Source organism: Plecotus auritus, assembly GCF_963455305.1.
Source record: "Plecotus auritus genome assembly, chromosome: 1".
In the NCBI taxonomy this organism is placed as follows: domain Eukaryota; kingdom Metazoa; phylum Chordata; class Mammalia; order Chiroptera; family Vespertilionidae; genus Plecotus; species Plecotus auritus.
Genome location: NC_137770.1, coordinates 151,057,978 through 151,077,712, shown reverse-complemented (window position 1 = coordinate 151,077,712; position 19,735 = coordinate 151,057,978). Strand labels below are relative to the sequence as shown.

The window sequence follows — 19,735 nt, the reverse complement described above, 5'->3', positions numbered from 1 at the left end:
TCAAAGCAAGCCGGGGCATGAACTAAGCTCTGGGAAAGCAGCTGCGAGAGCTGGAGGATAAGCAGAACTCCCATGCTAGTGCTATGCAGGACACAAGCAACAAATTAGAAAATGAGTTGAGAACTACAAAGAGTGAAATGGCATGATATTTAAAAGAATACCAGGACCTCCTCAATGTGGCTTTGGACATTGACATTGCAGCTTACAGGAAATTCTTGGAAGGTGAGGAGACCCAACTCAGTTTCACCAGCTTGGGAAGCATAGCCAGTGGCGACTCCCAGAGTTCCCAGATCTTTGGTCGATCTGCCTAAGGTGGTTTACAGACTAGCTCCTACTTGATATCCGCTCGCTCCTTCCCTTCTTAATACACCAGCCATGTCCAGGAGGAGCAGATCAAGGTGGAGGAGACCATTGAGGCTGCAAAAGCCAAGGAAGCTAAGGATGAACCCCCCTCTGAAGGAGAAGCTGAAGAGGAGGAGAAGGAGAAGGAAGTAGCTGACAAAGAGGAAGGAGAGGAAGAGGAAGAAGGTGCCAAGGAAGAATTTGAGGATGCAAAGGAGGAAGAAGAAGGAGGTAAAGGTGAAGGAGAAGATGCCCAAGAAGTTGAGGATGCGAAGAAAGGTGAAGGTGCTGGGGAGGAGCAAGCCACCAAGAAAAGATTGAGCCCCCTTTCCTTAATTATTTCAGGAATAATCCTCCTGAAACCAGGTCAACCCTGTCACCAAACAAGCAGTTGAGTTCCCGATACTACATGAATTAAGAAGTCAATATATGTAACATTCTGAGGTGACTCAGGTTGGACATTAAATGTTGTGCTATGACTTTTCTCCTTACGCAGAGTATCTGTTTGCTTGCAGAGTGGCTTCCTGGCTTGCTGCCAGCCTGTGCATGGTCCATGCTTATGAGTTCAGGATCTATGACAATGTGAATAATTCAGATGTTTACAATAAAAATACATGAATACATGAAAAAAAAAAAAAGAAAAATAGTAGGAGAGTTTTTATCAACTCAAGAGCAAGTTTCCTTAAGATAGAACTCAATTTTCTCCTGTGCCTTTTGCCAACAGGGATCTGGAGAAAATCCTTGATCTTATCAGAAATTCAGAATAGACACCCATCAGAGGTCAAACGTACAGAAAACTTAGGTTATAATGATAGAACTAGGACCTTGATATCATCTCCTACCTGACTTCTGACCATTTAGCTCTTTGTCACCTATAGGAACTCTGTCCAAACCAGATGACTTTTTTATTTATTTATCTTTATTGTTGAAAGTATTATGGATGCCCCCCTTTTCTCCCCATTGACAACCTCCATCCCTTACCTCCCCCCACCTCCCTCCCCTAGGCTTACCACACAATTGTCTATGTCCATGGGTTATGCATATAAATTCTTTGGTTAATCTCTTCCTACCCACCCCTCCCCTCTTCCTTCTGAGATAACTTTCTACCGCCCAAACATAATCCAGACCCTTTTGTAATTCAATCATTCTCCTCACTTCAAATCTGCACTCTTAACTCATTCATTCCTCAATCTGTTACTTTATTTTTTTTAAAATATGTTTTATTGATTTTTCACAGAGAGGAAAGGAGAGGGATAGAGAGTTAGAAACATCGATGAGAGAGAAACATCGATCAGCTGCCTCCTGCACACCTCCTACTGGGGTTGTGCCCGCAACCAAGGTACATGCCCTTGACCGGAATCGAACCCAGGACCTTTCAGTCCGCAGGCTGACGCTCTATCCACTGAGCCAAACCAGTTTCGGCGTTCAATCTGTTACTTTAAACACAAAGAACCAGTCCCTCCATTCTGACAAGCAGTACACCACAGGGCTTTAGAACTCAGAGCACCCAGGGCTTATGTGGTGATGGGTTACACATTGTCTTATTACAGTTCCTACAAGATTCTCTGACATTGTCCTGTGAATTCCTTTCATTAAAATCTCCACAGGTCTCTATCTGGTCTCTCCAATTAGATTGCCAGTTCACCAAAGCCAGTGACAGGCTTGCATTCTTTTTTTTACAGGGTAGATATTTAGTAAATATTTTTGAACTGTCCAATTAAAACATAAAAATGTCCCAATGAGGAAAATGTCTGAGGAAAAAAGAACCTATATAAAACAAAATGAAAGAGATAAAGTTATAGGACAGCAAATTATCAATTGGGCTCTACTCAAAACAGATCAGAAAGCTAGTCTATTCAAGAGGATCCTTTCAAAACAAAATTTATGCAAATATTATATACTAGAGGCCCGATACACGAAGATTCGTGCAAGAATGGGCCTACCTTCCCCTGGCTGCTGACACCGCCTTTGCTCCGGTCAGAGCTGCCTTTCCACCTTCCCACGCTGCCCAGAGGCCCAGAGCGGCTGGGGCGGTGCCTGCATATGCAAATTAACCTTCCATCTTTGTTTGGTTAATTTGCATATCCACTCCTGGTTGGCTGGTGGGCATCGCGAAAGTATAGTCAATTTGAATCTTACTCTTTTATTAGTGTAAATTTTTTTTTAATTCAGGAACTGAAGTAGGGACGTATCAGTGAAAAGGAAAGAAGAGTTAAATATACCTTCTCTGCTGATAGTATTAGCTAAAGATTTATGACAAAATTAATTTTCTCATCATTAACACTAAAAAGTTAACCACATCAATTTTAATCTTTGACTTCATTGAATTGGGTGATCAAAGTTGTACCAAAGGCAAGTCTTCCATCAGGCAGTATTAAAACATCACCGACTAGCATGGGAAATGGGTTATTGCATAGTTTAAGGAGTTGGCAACTTTTAATGCACCACTGAAATTTTAATAGAAAGTATGGTCAGGAAGAAAGTGAACACATTTCCTAGAAAAACACTAACTTCTAAGCATTCTTACCTTAAGCATTTTTGAGTAACTAGATTATATTTCCACATACTTTTTACAACATTAGTTCCATAGCACTAGGAAGTTTGGGACTATGATGGCAGTGGATAATTTCAACAGTACTAAACAATGACTTGGGGAAAAAGACACATACACACACACGCACACACACACACAGACACACACAAACCAGAAATCTGAAATCAAATTTTTGGAATGGAAAAAACCTTTATGATAATCTAATTCACACCCTTCATTCAGTGAAAATAATCACCTGCTAATTTCTCTAACTTATGAATTAGAGTTTTTACATATTTAATTTATCTATTATAAAACATAACTCTTGGCAATTTCTTAGAAACAGAGTCCAAAAAAACAGATCCTTGAAACACAGCAAGTCTTTTAGGAATATAAATATATTTCTTAGTGCTAGAGTCAAATCAGATCTCTTGAACCAGACCAGTGGTATCATTTTTCAATTTTATATTTCAACCAGAGGCCTGGTGCACAAAAATTTGTATACTTGGCGGGGGTGGGGGGTCCCTCAGCCCAGCCTGCCCCCTCTCACAGTCCGGGAGCCCTCAGGGGATGCCCCTGGGGGAGTGGACCTAAGCTCCAGTCTGGCCTCCTTCTGCAGGAGATGACCAGCTGATCAGGAGAAGGAGCCACCCCCATCACCCTGCTGCTGCTGCCACTGCTGGTCCCTGCAGCTGCCAAGGTATTTTCATCAACATGGAGTCCAGTCCCTTCACCACGAAAAAATGACAACTTTCATTAGGCATTTTCAAGATGTGTCTTTCATAGGCTATGACATTTCTTTCTTTCTTTCTTTCTTTTATCCTCACCTGAGGATATTTTTCCATTGATTTTTAGAGAGCGTGGAAGAGAGAGGGAAAGACAGAGAGAAACATCAGTGTGAGAAGGACACTTTGATTGGTTGTCTCCTTCATGAGCCCTGACCTGGGCCACGGCCAGGGAGGAGCCTGCAACCTAGGTACATGCCCTTGACTAGAATTGAACCCGGACCCTGCAGTCAGCAGGCTGAGGCTCTATCTACTGAGCCAAACTGGCTAGGGCAGGATATGACATTTCTTAGCCCCTCCAGCAGTGGACCTTTGTTTTTTTCCTCCAGGAGTGTGGTGGAAAAACCCTAGATCACCTTCTTGGATTCTTATTACCCAAGTTACCAAGAACACTGTGAGTGGCGTACTGGGAGCTTAGCCAATGAGCAGTCAGAAAAGATGTTTCTTCTGCAGCTCACGCTCAGGGGTGGGACTGCCAGCGTGCTGCAGCTGGCAGGCCCTCTTCTCTCCGGGCCTCCCCGCAGCCATGGCGGCTGGCAGGCCCTGTTCTCTCCGGGGCTCCCCGCAGCTGCAGAGGCTGTCAGGCCCTCTTCTCTCTGGGCTTGCGCCATCCGTGGCTTGCCTCACTGCGCACACAGTCCCCTCCCACCCACCTGCACGTGCAGCCTCCTCCTGAGTGGTCATGATGTTACAGTGTCCTGGACAATTTGCATATTACCTCTCTCTCTCTCTCTCTCTCTCTCTCTCTCTCTCTCTCTCTCTCTATATATATATATATATATATATATATATATATATATATATATATATATAGAAGATCCTGGTAGTCAAGTTCTTGAGCTTTGATGTGCTATCACTGGCTTAAAGTCTGAGGACCTCAATTTTGAGACTTTGAGCCATCAATTTCATTTGTGTGATCATTGACAGGTTCCCAAATTCTGATTATTAATGGGGTGGTTTTTTTTTGCCTTAAAATATGGTTCTTGAAGGGATTAAATGAGATAATATATGTAAAGACACTTCACAGAAAAGTATAATTTGCATTATTACCTAGCCAGTTAACTTACATTAAAATCTATTTTAATCCAACTGTCAGAGTATAATGAGCCAAAATGTCATAATACTACCTTTATAACCCTTGGCTATGCATCTCTATCCTGTAATTAATGAAATTATTAAGAAATCCCTGGTTCTACTATGTTCTAGGCCTCGCAGCAGTCCTCAAAGTCACATGGCTTCAGCAAATGACACATAGCCAACAGCTTCCTACTCTGCAATCAGCCACATCAGGCTGAAGGCTCCCATCAATGTGGTGAACAGTACTATCTTTTCTTGCTTCCCAAGATTTTTGCACACGTGGGCTTTCCATGCCTGTGAGACTATCTCCATCACCAGCACCTGTCCTCTCTATGACTCTACCCTTCCTCATCTGAGGGGCTCCATCTTGCTTGGACACTCACCCCCCACAGTAACTCTGCATTGACAGAGTCAGTGAAATCCTCCTACCTCAAGAAAGTCAGTACATGCTCACAACTCAGGACCCCTCTCAGTTGCCCAAACCCTGCACACTTGGAAAGGCACCTTAGATACTTCTCAAAGGTCACCTGCTCTTGTCAAACAGAATAAATCAGGATCCCATGGGGTAGGACTCCTGAAGCAGAGTGTGAGCGAACCCTAATGATTGCCCATTCCAACAGATAATCTGAAACATACTTACCCTGGAGTTAAAGCCACATGGATGGGGACAAATTCCACCATCTAAAAGCAATACCGTTCATGTGCTAGGGTGCAAATAAGACACAATGCCAAATCAAGTGTCAGAGTTGCCTACCAGGAATTCTGTTCTAGACAGCATTCCTAGTGGCCTTACATGGTGCTTAACAGAGCTGAAAGGGACCCTAGTGATGAGGACCACACCTCAATTAGCAAATGACATAATTAAGGTACGAAGAGAGGAAGCAATGTGCCCAGAATCACACAGTGAGTGTCAAAACTGGGAAGAAATGACAGGGTCTCCACCTCCAGGCTCTGTTGCCCCTTCCATAACCAAGCAAACGCATTCTGCCCTGATTCATTAGAGTCTACACTGAGTATAACTTCCAGCTGCCTCTTTATCCCAAAGGAAGGGGCATGGCCAAGTGCACCCCCCCCTCCACCACCTCCCCACAGCCCAGTGATTCCAAGGCACAGAATCAAAACTGCAATGAGGCCACTTGATAGCTCCCTCTGCCCCATGTTTACAAGCTGCTCCTGCTCTTGCTCTTGCACCACGCTGCTTTCTCAGTCAGCGGGCACTCTACGTACCGAGATCTGATTGGCTGATTGATTAGCTACTAAGTAATAATATTTATAGCTTCCTTCCTGAACTCACAGCTAAAGCAGCTCCTTTTTCCTTCATCCTTTCCACCTCTACTTGCCTATAAATTTTGAGACTCATCATGTAATAGGTCAGGGAAGCAATTACTTTGGGGTTTACCCTTAAAATGAAAAAAATCAGTGACATCCATAGGGGAAAATCCCCCTAAACCAGTCATGAACCAGAAAACATATATTGACTCCAATTACACACAGCACACAAGGGTTCTGTAATCTGATGGTCCATCTCGGTGTCAAAGCTATTTCCCCGGCTTCCCTGAGAGACAGGCACACAATCCTTTAATCCGGGCAGGAGGTGAGCTCTAGGGAGAGATCTGAGGGCAGAGACTGCTGATAATGAAGGATAAAGTCTGAGCTGAGAGACCTCCAGGTCAGCAACCACAATATTTGGGAAGCCCAAGCACAAGGGAACAGGAGTGTGTGTGTGGCAGCAGCTGGACCAGGGTGCTGAGCTGCCTTCTGTCTGGGTGCTGAGGATTTAGCCTTAGGGCCCAAGTCAAACAGGCACTTATCTGAGTGCTCAGAAGCATGGAAGCTTCAGGTGATTCAGAGCAGACACCTGGAGGCAGCAGGCCCAGCTCTATTTTTCAAGAACACATTTCTTCTCTATGTTAACATATACAGGATTTGTTTCTATTTAACAATATTATATAATATGCACATGCATACCTGCCTGTGAGCACATGCACTTGTATTTTCTGCATCTCACTCAGACTCCCAGTTCCCTAGGGGTCTCCTGGTCCCCTTGGATACTGCACTTCAGTGCCTGCCACATGCACAAATACTCATCAGGGCCTTTGCATCTACTTGTGTGAGCACAGATAGACACTGAGGATAAAATAGCATAAGACAATAGAATTCATGAGGGAAGAAAGATGAGTAAAGGGTAATTTCTACAGAAAATTTCCACTCCTTCTCCCCCAGTGAAGTCGGAAGTCAGCAGAGGCCCGTGAGATCTCAGGCACATCAACAGCCTCTCTGGCCTAAATGACATTTGGGGTAATAAGGAACCAAGATAATCTGTTTCTCTTAACTTGACCAGGCTGGCCACTGGGGAGGTTACTCCCCACTCGTTTCTCTTCCAAGTGGCCTTAATAAATTCATGAGACCATGCAAAGCCGCATTTCTCCTCAATCAGAAAACATTGATCAATATACAGCAGAAGCACTTACGCTTTGTTCATAAAATCTCCTGTGCAACTGTTGGAACATTCCCACACCCAGCTGACAGGGGCCATTTCCACCAGCATTCCCCTGGCAGATGGGCTGCTCCTGAGGACGGGGAGGAGCAACATGATGCAAAAGCAAACTCTGAACCTAATGTCAAGCAAACATCAATCAGCTTAAAACAAGGCGATGCCACTGTCCTTGTTTGCTTAAATGTCCTTGTTTCTTAACGTGATGGAACTCGTGGAGTGGCTTAAAGTAGGTCAGTGGTCCACACACGGAAAAATGCCAGGACAAGGCCTCAGAGTGTCTCCCCAGCAATTGTAGTTGGGAGATAAGCTTCCTCAAACTCCAGTGTCACAAAAGGTCACAGCGAACCACCTCGACTGCCTCTACAGAGAAATCTGAGCAGATACATGGGCACCTTGAAAGAAGATCCTATTCAATTGTCCTGTGGGCAAAATATTCCACAGTTGCCATGAGAAGATATAAAAAAACATACCAAACAAACATGATTACCTCAATTTAGAAGCAAAAGGCACGGGGGAAAGGATGCTGAGAGCCAGGGAGAGGCGTTGCTGGGAATCTATTTCCAGGGGCTCTTAGCACCTGTTTGCAAGCACATCTCTCAAAATAGCATTAAGCAACAAGTTTCTAAAATGGCAAATCTAAAGCTCCTTTTCCCTGGAAGTGCTTTGTCATGGCTGTTGCTCTTTACCCAAGAAATCATTTCAAAAGAGCCTGCAGGATAAAGCAGAACGACTGTTAACATGTCTGCAGCTCTGGCTGCAGCAGCAGACCCCACAGGGGTGCGATGCGATGCTGCAGAGGCTGGAGCTGGGCGCCCCTGGGCCCCACCTCCTCCCGGAGCACTCACCATCAGCAGGCTGAGCGCGGAGTCTGGCACCAGCTGCACTGCCATGGTCTCCGATTCCCATGCACAAACACTTCTGCACAGTCAGTCCGCCTGGGCCCTGGGTGACTGCAAAGCATCCACAAATACCTGCCAAAAACCAGCCACAAATCCAGACTCAGTGTGCAAAAGGCTCAAGATGAAGACAGGCCACGTTTCACATGGGGTGGGAGAGGTGAGGGGGATATTGGGAAGAAGGGGTGGGAACTGGGCTTAGGAATAAAAAAAAAAAAAAGGAGGAAAGCTGCAGGTTATTTAAAGGTGAGCCCTGCCTGGCTGCGCTAAGCTGCACAAGCACAGAAACCACATCAAACACAAATATAAAATCTTAGAACACAGAATTTTTAACCGACACCTTAGCCTAGGCAGCAACTCTTCTTTTAACTGACAATTAAAATAAAACATTCCCCACTGCAGATAAATCAACCAGCCCAACACCACCCCCCGCTCCCTTCTCTGCATCTCTAAGCAATACTGCTGCATAAACATGCTGAATGTCACAACCTACCGCTTGCAATCTGGTCAGAGCCTTCTTTTCTGGAGAAAGGTGTGTCCCTTTTGCAAAATCAAATATCTGGGAGTCAGGGAGATGAACCTGACCACAGCACCAGGCGGTCACTGGAGATCAGCAAATGCCCTCATTATAACTGAGTGGGAAGTCAGTTATGAACTGACCCCTTTCACCACCCCCAAATCTACTTTTCTTCCCCAAGTGAACTGGCAAGCTTAGTTCCCGGTGGGGCTAATATACTTCCAAGGAGCATGTAATTACACTGCCTGTTCTGTTAGCGTTCAGATCTCCCTGCCTGCACCACATGTACGCAGAAGACAGACACCCTCTACCTCTCTCCCTCCCTTCCTTCCGCCCGTCCTCCCTCCCATCGCTTCCCTCCCATCTCTCCACCAGGCTGCCTGTTAGGAATTTTGAAGGAGCCTCTCTAGCTCAGGGAGGCTAATTTGTAACCAGGGACACTGCTTAACACAAAAAGGCAAATTAGCCTTGAAAATCATATCATGCAGCATTTTCCTTGGAAGATGTCAATAGAGAAAAAAATAGAAGTCTGCCCAGTCTTGTTACTTAGTGAGTGGCTCAAAAGACTTCCTAGAGTCAAATATTTAAGAAAATGAAAGCGTCTTGTTGATGAGCACTGCCAAGCTTCTATCTTTTTATGGAGTCTACTCAGTCAACTAAAAATAGCCATTACTAATACTTAGAGTAATAATTTTTCATGTCTGTTTCTGATTTCTTCTTTCACTCACCTGCTTTAATGATTCCAAAAATTCCTTGAAATGAACTAGACATTGTGAAATGTAGAAACACAGAAGCCAACTTTCTAAATAGAAAACAGGGGGGAAGAAATTAATGGGCTTTAAATGTTGGTATGGACAGATATAGGTTTTGTCACTACATAACTTATGCTCTTAAAAGCATTTATTTGATCATCACAGTACTTGGCACAAAGTAACTGCTCAAAGGTATTCATTAATTGATTGAAAAGAGTCCTCTCAGTGTTTATCCTGTGGTGGAGGTCCATGCGGTGTGATTGAATGCTAATGCCCTTGACCTCAGGAAGCTCTGAGGATCACTCCCTACTCCCAGGTGCTGGAAAGTCATGGCAAGATCAGAGTCACGTGAGTATGGCCTTCTATTGAGCTAATCAGAACATTTTGCACTTTGTGGTGAGTTTCATAAAAGAATTTTTAAAAATTAATAATAATTATTTAAGGAACATATCTATAGCATTAACTTAACCTTACAGATAAGTTTCTAAATAGATGTAACTGATATTTGCTGAGTGCCTACTGCAGGCAGTACTCCATGATAAGCTTTGCAGAAGATACAAAGCTAAGTCATACTCCTGCCCTCATGAGCTTTTTATCTCATAGATGCAGTAATACCAAAGACTCATTTATGATACAAGACAATATATGATAAATGTTATAAAGTGGCCTGGCTGATGTGGCTCAGTGATTGAGTGTCAATCCATGAACCAAGAGGTCACTGGTTTGATTCCCAGTCAGAACACATGCCCGGGTTTCAGGTTCAACATGCAAGAGGCCACCAATCAATGTTGATTTCTCTCTCATTGATGTTTCTCTCTCTCCCTCCCTCTCCCTTCTTCTCTAAAATCAACAAAACATATATTTAAAAAATGTTTATAAAGTGACTTAAAAACAAATAGTTTGGCCTTAGCCAGTTTGGCTCAGTGGATAGAGCACTGGCCTGCGGACCGAAGGGTCCCAGGTTTGATTCTGGTCAAGGGCACACACCTCAGCTGCAAGCTCCTCCCCAACCTGGGTGCTCCCCAATGGCATCTGATCCCAGGGGGTGTGCAGGAGGCAACCAATTGATGTGTTTCTCTCACATCGATATTTCTCTCTGTCTTTCCTTCTCTCTTCCACTTTTTCTAAAAAAATCAATGGAAAAGTATCTTCCAGTGAGGATTAAAAAAAAAAAAATCAAACAAACAAACAAAAAAAAAAAACAATTTGGGCTGCAAAGAGCAGGGAGAGTTTGCTTTTAGGTTCAAGGACATGGTAGTTTTTGAGGTGGAACTTGAGGAGTAAGCAGAACATCTTTTTTTATGACTTCTGCTTTTTAAAAAAATTCTACTTGGAATACTGCGTGCTATTGCAACATGTGGATGTGGACAGAGAGAGGGTACGTCCCGCAGAGGGCTCAGCAGGAGCAGTACCTGGTGTAGAAAAGTCAGGACACGCTCAGGGTGGATAGACAGACCTGAGAAATGTGTCAACCACTGATGTTAGGCCTCAGCACACCTGCCTTCATCTCTCTGTGCTCTGCTTGGAAAGCTTCGCCCCGAATCTTTGCCCAGATTCCCTAGACAGTGTCTGCAGCAGACCCCACGTGTGAAGACATTATTGGGAGGTGCAATCTCAGGGCAGTAAGAGTGAAGGAGCTGGGAAGGTACATCAGGGAAGGGATGAGAGTGGGTATGAGGTGGTGACCTAGTCCTAGTTGGTTTGGCTCAGTGGATAGAGTGTCTGCCCACAGACTGAAGGGTCCCGGGTTCAATTTAGTCAAGGGCATGTACCGGTTGCAGGGGTACATGCAGGAGGCAACCAATCAGTTTGTTTCTCTCACATCAATGTTCCTCTCTCTATCTCTCCTCCTTTCCACTCTCTCTAAAAATCAATGAAAAAATATTCTCGGGTGAGGATTAACAAACAAATCAAAAAAGGTAGTGACCTGGCCATAGTACAGTTGCTCATTTGCAAGAAAGCGCTTCTAAGAGAGAGTATTTTAAGAAACAGTCCATTCAGGAGAGGAAGAGAGAGGTCATTACCAGCCTGCCTCTGCTTTTTTGCTGACTCTTGTCAGTCAAATTGACTCCATAGGATGAACTCCCTTGAACTTCAGAGTTCTGTTACCAGCTCCTCCAGGCAACCGTGAACGGAAGGGCATGGCATCTGGTCCCAGAAACGGAGGCAGACACCACAGCTTTTGCGGGTCAGCCAGATAGGACTTGGGCACTGAAGCTGCTGAGGTTTCTTGCTCAGAACATGTTATGGAAATTGTCCCAAAGCCTGGCCCATACCCTGGAGGAGGCGGGGATGGCAGCAGTACTAGGAGTTGAAATGACAGTGGCAGGATAGCTAATCCCTGGGGCCAAGCAAATCTGGAAAGTGCATAAACTGCGTCTGATGAAAGTGTGTATGTTTACATAACTTTCCTGATTTTTCCATTTGGGTATTTATATTAGCTTCGTTTGCACAACTTTAAGTTACTGTGTTTTTTAATGTTTGGGTTTTTTTTGGTATGACAGTTATTCACTTTTCTCTATTATCCGCCTATTAGAGAGTGAGCAACCTATGTCAGAACTAGGTACTGTCTGTGTGCACTCCTGCAGTTGGGAGCATCGAGCTTAGAGAGCAGTAGATGCTCATTAATATTAAATTGGGCACCAAGAGATGCTAAAATGTTAAGTACAACGAGAAAGAGGCAAGGACAGCACCCAGAGCATGGGTGCTGGGTAGAACATGGGCGTCGGTGATGAAAAGTAGCATCTGACAGAGAATGAGAGATCAGAAAAGCAGGGAGCCTCAGAATTCTGGTGACAATGGTGGTTCCACAAAGATGCCTGGAGCTTTTAGTAGAATTATGAACACGTAAGTCTAAGTGTGAAAAATTGTGGAGAGGTTTGTTAGGAAGAGGAGTTCATTAGTGTAAAATAGATCCTCATCCAAAAACAAAAAACAAACCAGTGAAATCTGAGCTCTCCAGGCCTTTTCAAAACTTTGTCCAAGAGTAATTGAGATCACAGGACAGTGTGGGGACAGCAATCCTTTTCTCTAAGTAATAAATCCCATTCTTGCCTAACCTTACCTCCCAAGAAAGTGACATAATTCCTTCCAAAAGCTCCTCAGTTGAAGGGCAGTTCAATATCATACCTATCAAAAGCCGCTACAAAAAATAAAGTCATTAAAAACTCCTTTTAATATGAAGCTATTGTGAAGACATTGGTCATTGGATCACTCCCACTTGCCTATATAAGTTGCTCCTTGTAAGAAACATCTCTCAGAATTCAGTACAAGGAAAATGTCTTTCTTCTGAGGCAGCCTGTGTGCAGGGTGGCGGTAGCCTCAGAATCCCTGCTGTGCCATTTTACTGTGGAAATCTGAATGCTTGTTCTGTCATTGGCTCTGTGACCCAGGGCAAGGGCCACAAAGGTGAAATCAAACCAAATCGAATATTATTATACCTTTTGTTAAGCTGCACATAGTAGGCATTCAATAACTGTTAATATCCCTTATGTCTCCTTTTAATTCTAATAATAAAAGTAAGGAACTAATCACAGTTGGCACATTTGGCTGCCAGAATACCCAAAGCCCAATTTTACTTTCATTTAGAGCAGATATTATCATAGTTGGCATTACTACTTCCTTGTTTTTTCTTAACCTTTTTTCTTCCTTTTAATTCATAATGCAACACTCTTATTTAGTAGGCCTTTTTGTCAGTAAGCCATCCTTTTTTTGGAAAGAGGTAGAACACAAATCATCCTTTAATGTATAAATAGGTCTCAAATAAATTTGGCACACTGTGGAATATTTTGCAGCTACTAAATGGCAATTATGAAAACTAGAAATATGAAAACTGTCTGTCTCAACTATAATGTCTATTTGACCATGAAATGATACATATACTCTAATTACAACCATGTAAATATTGTATTTTAAGAGGATATGAGGAAACTTCTGCTTCCAGCCAAGAGTAATGGGGATGAAGTTTACCCTCTCCACCAGAAACAAACAAAAAAACTGGCAAAATATGTGAATCAATACTTTTCAAGACGCTGAACATAGGACAACTAAGGACAATGATTCATAATAAGCCTTACAGTTGTCCCAGACTATTGCATTAAGAGCATTTCCAGGCCACAGAACAGAGAGGGGAACCCAGGTGAGAAGAAGGGCACTTGTTAAATGGAGGAGACAGAGGCAAGAGTCAGGGGAGATCAGGACAGGTATAGTTCACAGGACAGAGCACCAGACAGGAGACAGATAGGTACAGAAAGAGAGAACCTCAGAGACTTGTAAAAGGGCCCCCTTTGGGTATTTAGTTGAGTACTGACCACCACGTGCACAACAGGAAACTATCTGAGTTGGGGAAAGAACCACCTAAACAAATTAGAAAGACTGGTGATTGGTGCTCACCCAGGGCCCAGGAATGGTGCCTGTTTGCACCAGCCAGACTGCAAGGCTTCGTGACTCATGGTGCATCAGGTAGGGTGCTCAGAAGGCCCCTTCTCAGTAGTGAGGAATAATTAGCCATAGTGATCACTCCCTGTGTCTGCCTAACAAATGTGAAAAGTAAGACCTGAGAGGATCAAACTGTTCCTAAGTAACATAACTGTGTTCCAAAACAAAGTTAAAGAGTGTTTAAGAAATGCAAAAATAGTCAGCATCCAACAAGGTAAAATTTACAATGTCTGGAATTACCAAGAATGGAAGTAGGAAAATATGAACACTAAATACAAAATAACATAATCAAAATCATCAAGAACTAACACAGATGTTAGAGTTAGCAGAAAAGAATATTAAAATAGTTATTATTATTTTATTCAATATGTTCAAAAGTTAAGTTGAGACATCTACACTAATAAAAGAGAAACTTGCAAATTGACCGTACCTCTGCTACGCCCACAAGCCACGCCCACAAGCCAATCAGGAGCGAGTATGCAAATTACCCCAACAAAGATGCTGCAGCCATGGAGCAAGCAGGAGGCTTGGGTTTCCCCGGCAATGGAGGAAGCCAAGCTTCCCACCCGCTCTGGCCGGCCCTGGCCTCCACTCAAGGCTACAAAGTTTCAATTATAGAAGATAAATAAATCCCAACAAAAATGGCGGCAGCTATGGAACTGGAGAGAACAGGAGGCTTGGGTTGCCCCCAGCGATGGAGGAAGCCAAGCTTCCTGGCTGGCCCTGGCCTCCTCTCAAAGCTACAAAGTTTCAATTATAGAAGATAAATAAATCCCAGATACCAGGGCCTTCGCTTGGGTCACTGGGTGGGGGGCGTGGCCGGCCTGCAAACCACCACAGGCCCCTCGACCAGGCCATCCCACACCCCAAGGGAACTCCCACCCTGATCCAGGACACCCTTCAGGGCAAACCAGCCGGCCCCACCCATGCATCAGGCCTCTATTCTATCTAATAAAAGAGTAATATGCAGATTGACCATCACTCCAACACACAAGATGGCTGCCCTCATGTGGTCAAAGATCCTGCCCCCATGTGGACACAAGATGGCCAGCAGGGGAGGGCAGTTGGGAGGGACCAGGCCTGCAAGGGAGGGCAGTTGGGGGCGATCAAGCCTGCAGGGGAAGGCAGTTAGGGGTGACCAGGCCAGCAGAGGAGGGAAGTTGGGAGTGACCGGGCCTGCAGGGAAGGGCAGTTGGGGGGATCCAGGCCTGCGGGGGAGGGCAGTTGCGGGGGGGACCAGACCAGTAGGGGAGAGCAGTTAGGGGCAATGAGGCTGGCAGGGGAGGGCAGTTAGGGGTGGACCAGGCTGGCAGGGGAGAGCAGTTGTGGGAGTCCAGGCCTGCAGGGGAGGGCAGTTTTGGGGGACCCAGGCCTTCAGGGGAGGGCAGTTGAGGGGGGGACTAGACCAGCAGGAAAGAGCAGTTAGGGGCGATAAGGCTGGCAGGGGAGGGCAGTTAGGGGCAATCGGGCTGGCAGGGGAGCAGTTAGGCATTAATCAGACTGGCAGGGGAGTGGTTAGGGGGTGATCAGTTTGGCAGGCAGAAGTGGTTAGGGGCAATCAGGAAGGCAGGCAGGTGAGCAGTTGGGAGCCAGCAGTCCTGGATTGTGAGAGGGATCCCAGATTGGAGAGGGTGCAGCCTGGGCTGAGGGACACCCTCCTGTGCACGAATTTCATACACCGGGCCTCTAGTGTTTAATTTATACATTAGGCCATTTCAAAGATAAATTAGTTTTTACCATAGATCTCAACAACCTCAAAATATGATTTTTTTTTCTTATTAAGTTGAGAACTTTTCATCTTTTCACTTAAAGGAAACACTTTATGGTTTCTCTTCAGCATATATGAACCACCAGCATTACTATTCTTGTACTTTTGGGACATTATTAAGTAAAAAAAAAAAAAAAGGATTATTGAACACAAGCACTGTGATACCTCGACAGTCAATCAGATAACCAAGATGGCAACTGAGTGACAAATGAGCAGGACTGAGAACTGGGTAGAGATGCTGGACAAAAGGATAATTCATGTACCCCATTGGGATTTCAACTTTTAAGATTTCAACACTCAACTCAGAACAGCTTGCAATTTATAATTTATGAATTTATTACTTCTGAAAGTTTCCACTTAGTATTTTGGACTGTGGTTGACTGTAGGTAACTGAAACCATGGACAGAAAAACTGTGGATAAGGAAGAAATACCGGATGAATTTATTTCTAATCTGCCTACTTACCTCCTTCTTACACCCCACTTCCCACACCAAAACTAAAATATAAGCTTCAGAGAGCAAGGATTCCTGTCTGTTTTTCTCATTACTGTATCTTTAGCATTAGAAAATAGATGCTACATATTGTTTTGTAGCAGGTTGAGGGTGACTCACTCCAAACATATCTAAATTCAGTATGACTTTTATCTACATATTAATGGGCTTTCTTTATCATAGTAAGGAAGAATATTTTTACTCCTTTTTTTCATGGTTTGATTAGGAATTAATGTTGAATTTTATTAAACAATTCATCAGTCAGGTGTAATTTTATGTACTAGGCCATCATAGAGTAGGTTAATGTATTTCACTAAACATTTTCCCCTTAAATGATTAAATAACATTAATCTCCAGGGATTAATGAAGATATTGAAGATATTTTTTGACTGGGCTTATTGCCTTCTCATGGATACAGGCCAATGGTTGTTTCACTAGAGAGCAAAGAAGAAGAAATTCTAATGATTTAGCCAGCATGAAAAATAAACAAGATGAGGAGAAAATGCTTTGCTAACATATCTCAAAATGACCCCTGTGAATGTCTTATTCGTTTGTATATATTACATTGATTAATGACTGTGCCTGGGTTAGTTGATGAGAATTCCAGTTATCAACAACCACTTACTTCTATGTATACAGTGTTTCATAGTCATATTACTATATCCCATGAGTTGTAATTTCTTTTAATCTTCTTGATTACCCAACTCTTTTACCAACATCTGGCAGTTTCCCTGGTCCCTACTATTTCCTACAAATAATAGGCCCACAGGTAAGAAGTAATGTAGCTTTTAATTCTAACATATGTATCTGTGATACCAGCACAAGAAGTGTTAGAATATTATAATGAATAAATTATATTAACCTTTGTCTTTCAGTAGCAAAAGTCTGGTGTTTACTTCTATTTAAAACAGTATAGAATTCTGAATACTTAGTGATAACTTTTGTGTTGTTTTTACACTTGCAGATATTTGAAAATCAAATGAAATTTTAACCTGGTCAGAAATTCACACATTTTGTCAATTTTCAGTAGTTTTGGTTCATTCCATGGCTATGCAATCTCTTACTACCCAAAATGAACATTATGGTCATAATTTGTTTCAGGTAAAAAGCTGTGTTCCTGACAAGTAGCACATGAATAAATTCCTTTATCATCTTTTAAATATGCAGTGCAAATTTGGCATTTAAAAGAATGCTAGATATGATCAACACTACCTGAGGCAGATAATCAAGGTCAATATCAACAGTGATGTCATGCTGAGAGTGCCCCATATATGATGTAATGAAAATGGCACATTAGTTCTAGGTTCTTCCTCCTCAAATCCCATAACTCCAGTTTACTCATGAGAAAAGCATCAGACAAATCCAGTTGAGAGAAGCCTAAGGAGACATGACAATGTAATGTAACATGGTACCCTGATGGGAGCCTGAAACAGACAGTGGACATTAGAGAAAAACTGAGGAAATCTGAATGAAGTGTGGACTTCAGCTACAGTTGTGTCAATATTGATTCATTAATTTTGGCAAATGCACCACAGTAATATAAGCTGTCAATAATAGGAAAAACTGTTATGAACTATCTTCTTGATATTTTTGTAAATCTAAATGTTCTAAAATTAAAAGTTTATTTTAAAACTAGAGGCCCGGTGCATGAAATTCATGCATGGTGGGGGGGGCGGGGGTGTCCCTTAGCCCAGTCTGCACCCTCTCTAAACTGGGACCCCTGAAGGAATGTCCAACTGCCCATTTAGACCTGATCCCGGTAGGATTGGGCCTAAACGGGCAGTCGGACATCCCTCTCACAATCCAGGACTGCTGGCTCCCAACTGCTCGCCTGCCTGCCTTCCTGATTGCCCCTAAACATTTCTGCCTGCCAGCCTGATCACCCCCTAACCACTCCCCTGCCAGCCTGATTGATGCCTAACTGCTCCCCTGCCAACCTGTTTGTCCACAACTTCCCTTCTCTGCTGGCCTGGTCACCCCTAACTGCCCTCTCCTGCAGGCTTGATCGCCCCAAACTGCCCTCCCTTCCAGGCCTGGTCCCTTCCAACTCTCCCCTGCTGGCCTGATTGCCCCCAACTGCCCTCCCTTGCAGGCCTGGTCCCTCCCAACTGCCCTCCCCTGCTGGCCATCTTGTGGCAGCCATCTTGTGTCCACATGGGGGCAGCCATCTTGTGTGTTGGAGTGATGGTCAATTTGCATATTACTCTTTTATTAGATAGGATAGAGGCCTGGTGCATGGGTGGGGGCCAGCTGGTTTGTCTTGAAGGGTGTCCTGGATCAGGGTGGGGGTTCCCTTGGGCCATGGGGTGGCCTGGGTGCGGGGCCTGTGGTGGTTTGCAGGCTGGCCACGCCCCCTGGCAATCCAAGCAGAGGCCCTGGGATCTGGGACTTATTTATCTTCTACAATTGAAACTTTGTAGCCTGGAGTGGAGCCAAGCCTTCTGCTTGCTCCGTGGCAGCAGCCATTTCTGTTTGGATTTATTTATCTTCTATCATTGAAACTTTGTAGCATTGAGTGGGGGCCTGGGCCGGCAAGGGCAGGCGGAAAGCTTGGCTTCCTCCATTGCCAGGGAAACCCAAGCCTCCCTCCTGCTCTCTGTGGCTGCAGCCATCTTGGTTGGGTTTATTTGCATATTCCCTCCTGATTGGCTGGTGGGTGTGGCTGGTGGGCATGGATGGTGGGTGTAGCAGAGTGATGGTTAATTTGTGTATTACTCTTTTATTAGATAGGATGAAACTTAATAACAATTTATAAAATGTTTATAAACTTAAAATTATAAAATACAAACATGATAAAATTTATGCAATAAAACATTGTTTAAACTTAGCCAAAATATTAATTATTATTGTGACTTGTTTTTGTAATTCATGATGAAAAGAGTTCCAAACCTGTTTGTGAAAAATTCAGTAAGATACGTTACAGGTAAGTGGTGATGTAGGTTCAGGTATGCTTTTCCTTCAATGTTTTGAAGATGTTAATGTAATTTTTGGCTTGAATTATCAAAAAGATTGTCTTAATATTCCATGTGGCTTATATTGTGAAAGCAACCTATCTTTATAAAAATCCAAGTAAATGAGGTAGCAACACTGGTTCTACAGTAAATAAGAAACAGATATGGATCCAACTTTTCAAAAAAAAACTATGATAAATATTTTTTCAAAACTCTTTGTAAAATACATGACCATGAAATTTTTCTCTTTGAAAATCTTGATTTTCATGCACTGCATTTACTTAAAATAGTGCATACTTACTTCTACTAACAGCAGCCTATGCCATATATCTAGCAGTGTCAAACCAAAGATCACCCTAGGAACCAGGTGTGAGAAGACAAGTAACAACCATAAAGATAATGTGTTCATCAAAAGACAATTGGATAAAGAAGATATGGTACATCATATATAATAAAAAGCTAATATGCAAATTGACTGAACGGCTGAATGACTGGTTGTTATGACACGCACTGACCACCAGGGGGTAGATGCTCAATGCAGGAGCTGCCCCCTGGTGGTCAGTGCACTCCCACAGAGGGAGCGCCGCTCAGCCAGAAGCCAGGCTCACAGCTGGCGAGCACAGTGGCTGTGGTGGGAGCCTTTCCCTTCTCTGCAGCAGCACGAAGGATGTCCGACTGATGGCTTAGAC

General features: G+C 43.6%; 1 protein-coding gene across 3 annotated transcripts in view; it reads right to left on the bottom strand.

Annotated features, from left to right (window-relative positions):
• The window catches only part of FRMD4A (FERM domain containing 4A), a 656,887-nt gene extending 647,873 nt beyond the window's left edge, over positions 1-9,014 (bottom strand). For all 3 annotated transcript variants that reach the window (XM_080647786.1, XM_080647785.1, XM_080647787.1), the window contains exons 1-2: positions 8,624-9,014; positions 8,080-8,205 (exon numbers count right to left, since the gene is read on the bottom strand). In XM_080647786.1, the coding sequence (XP_080503912.1) occupies positions 8,080-8,124 (45 nt within the window). In that variant the 5' untranslated portion in view covers positions 8,125-8,205; positions 8,624-9,014. The remainder of the gene's footprint in view (positions 1-8,079; positions 8,206-8,623) is intronic.
• Between the last annotated feature and the right edge of the window lie 10,721 nt (positions 9,015-19,735).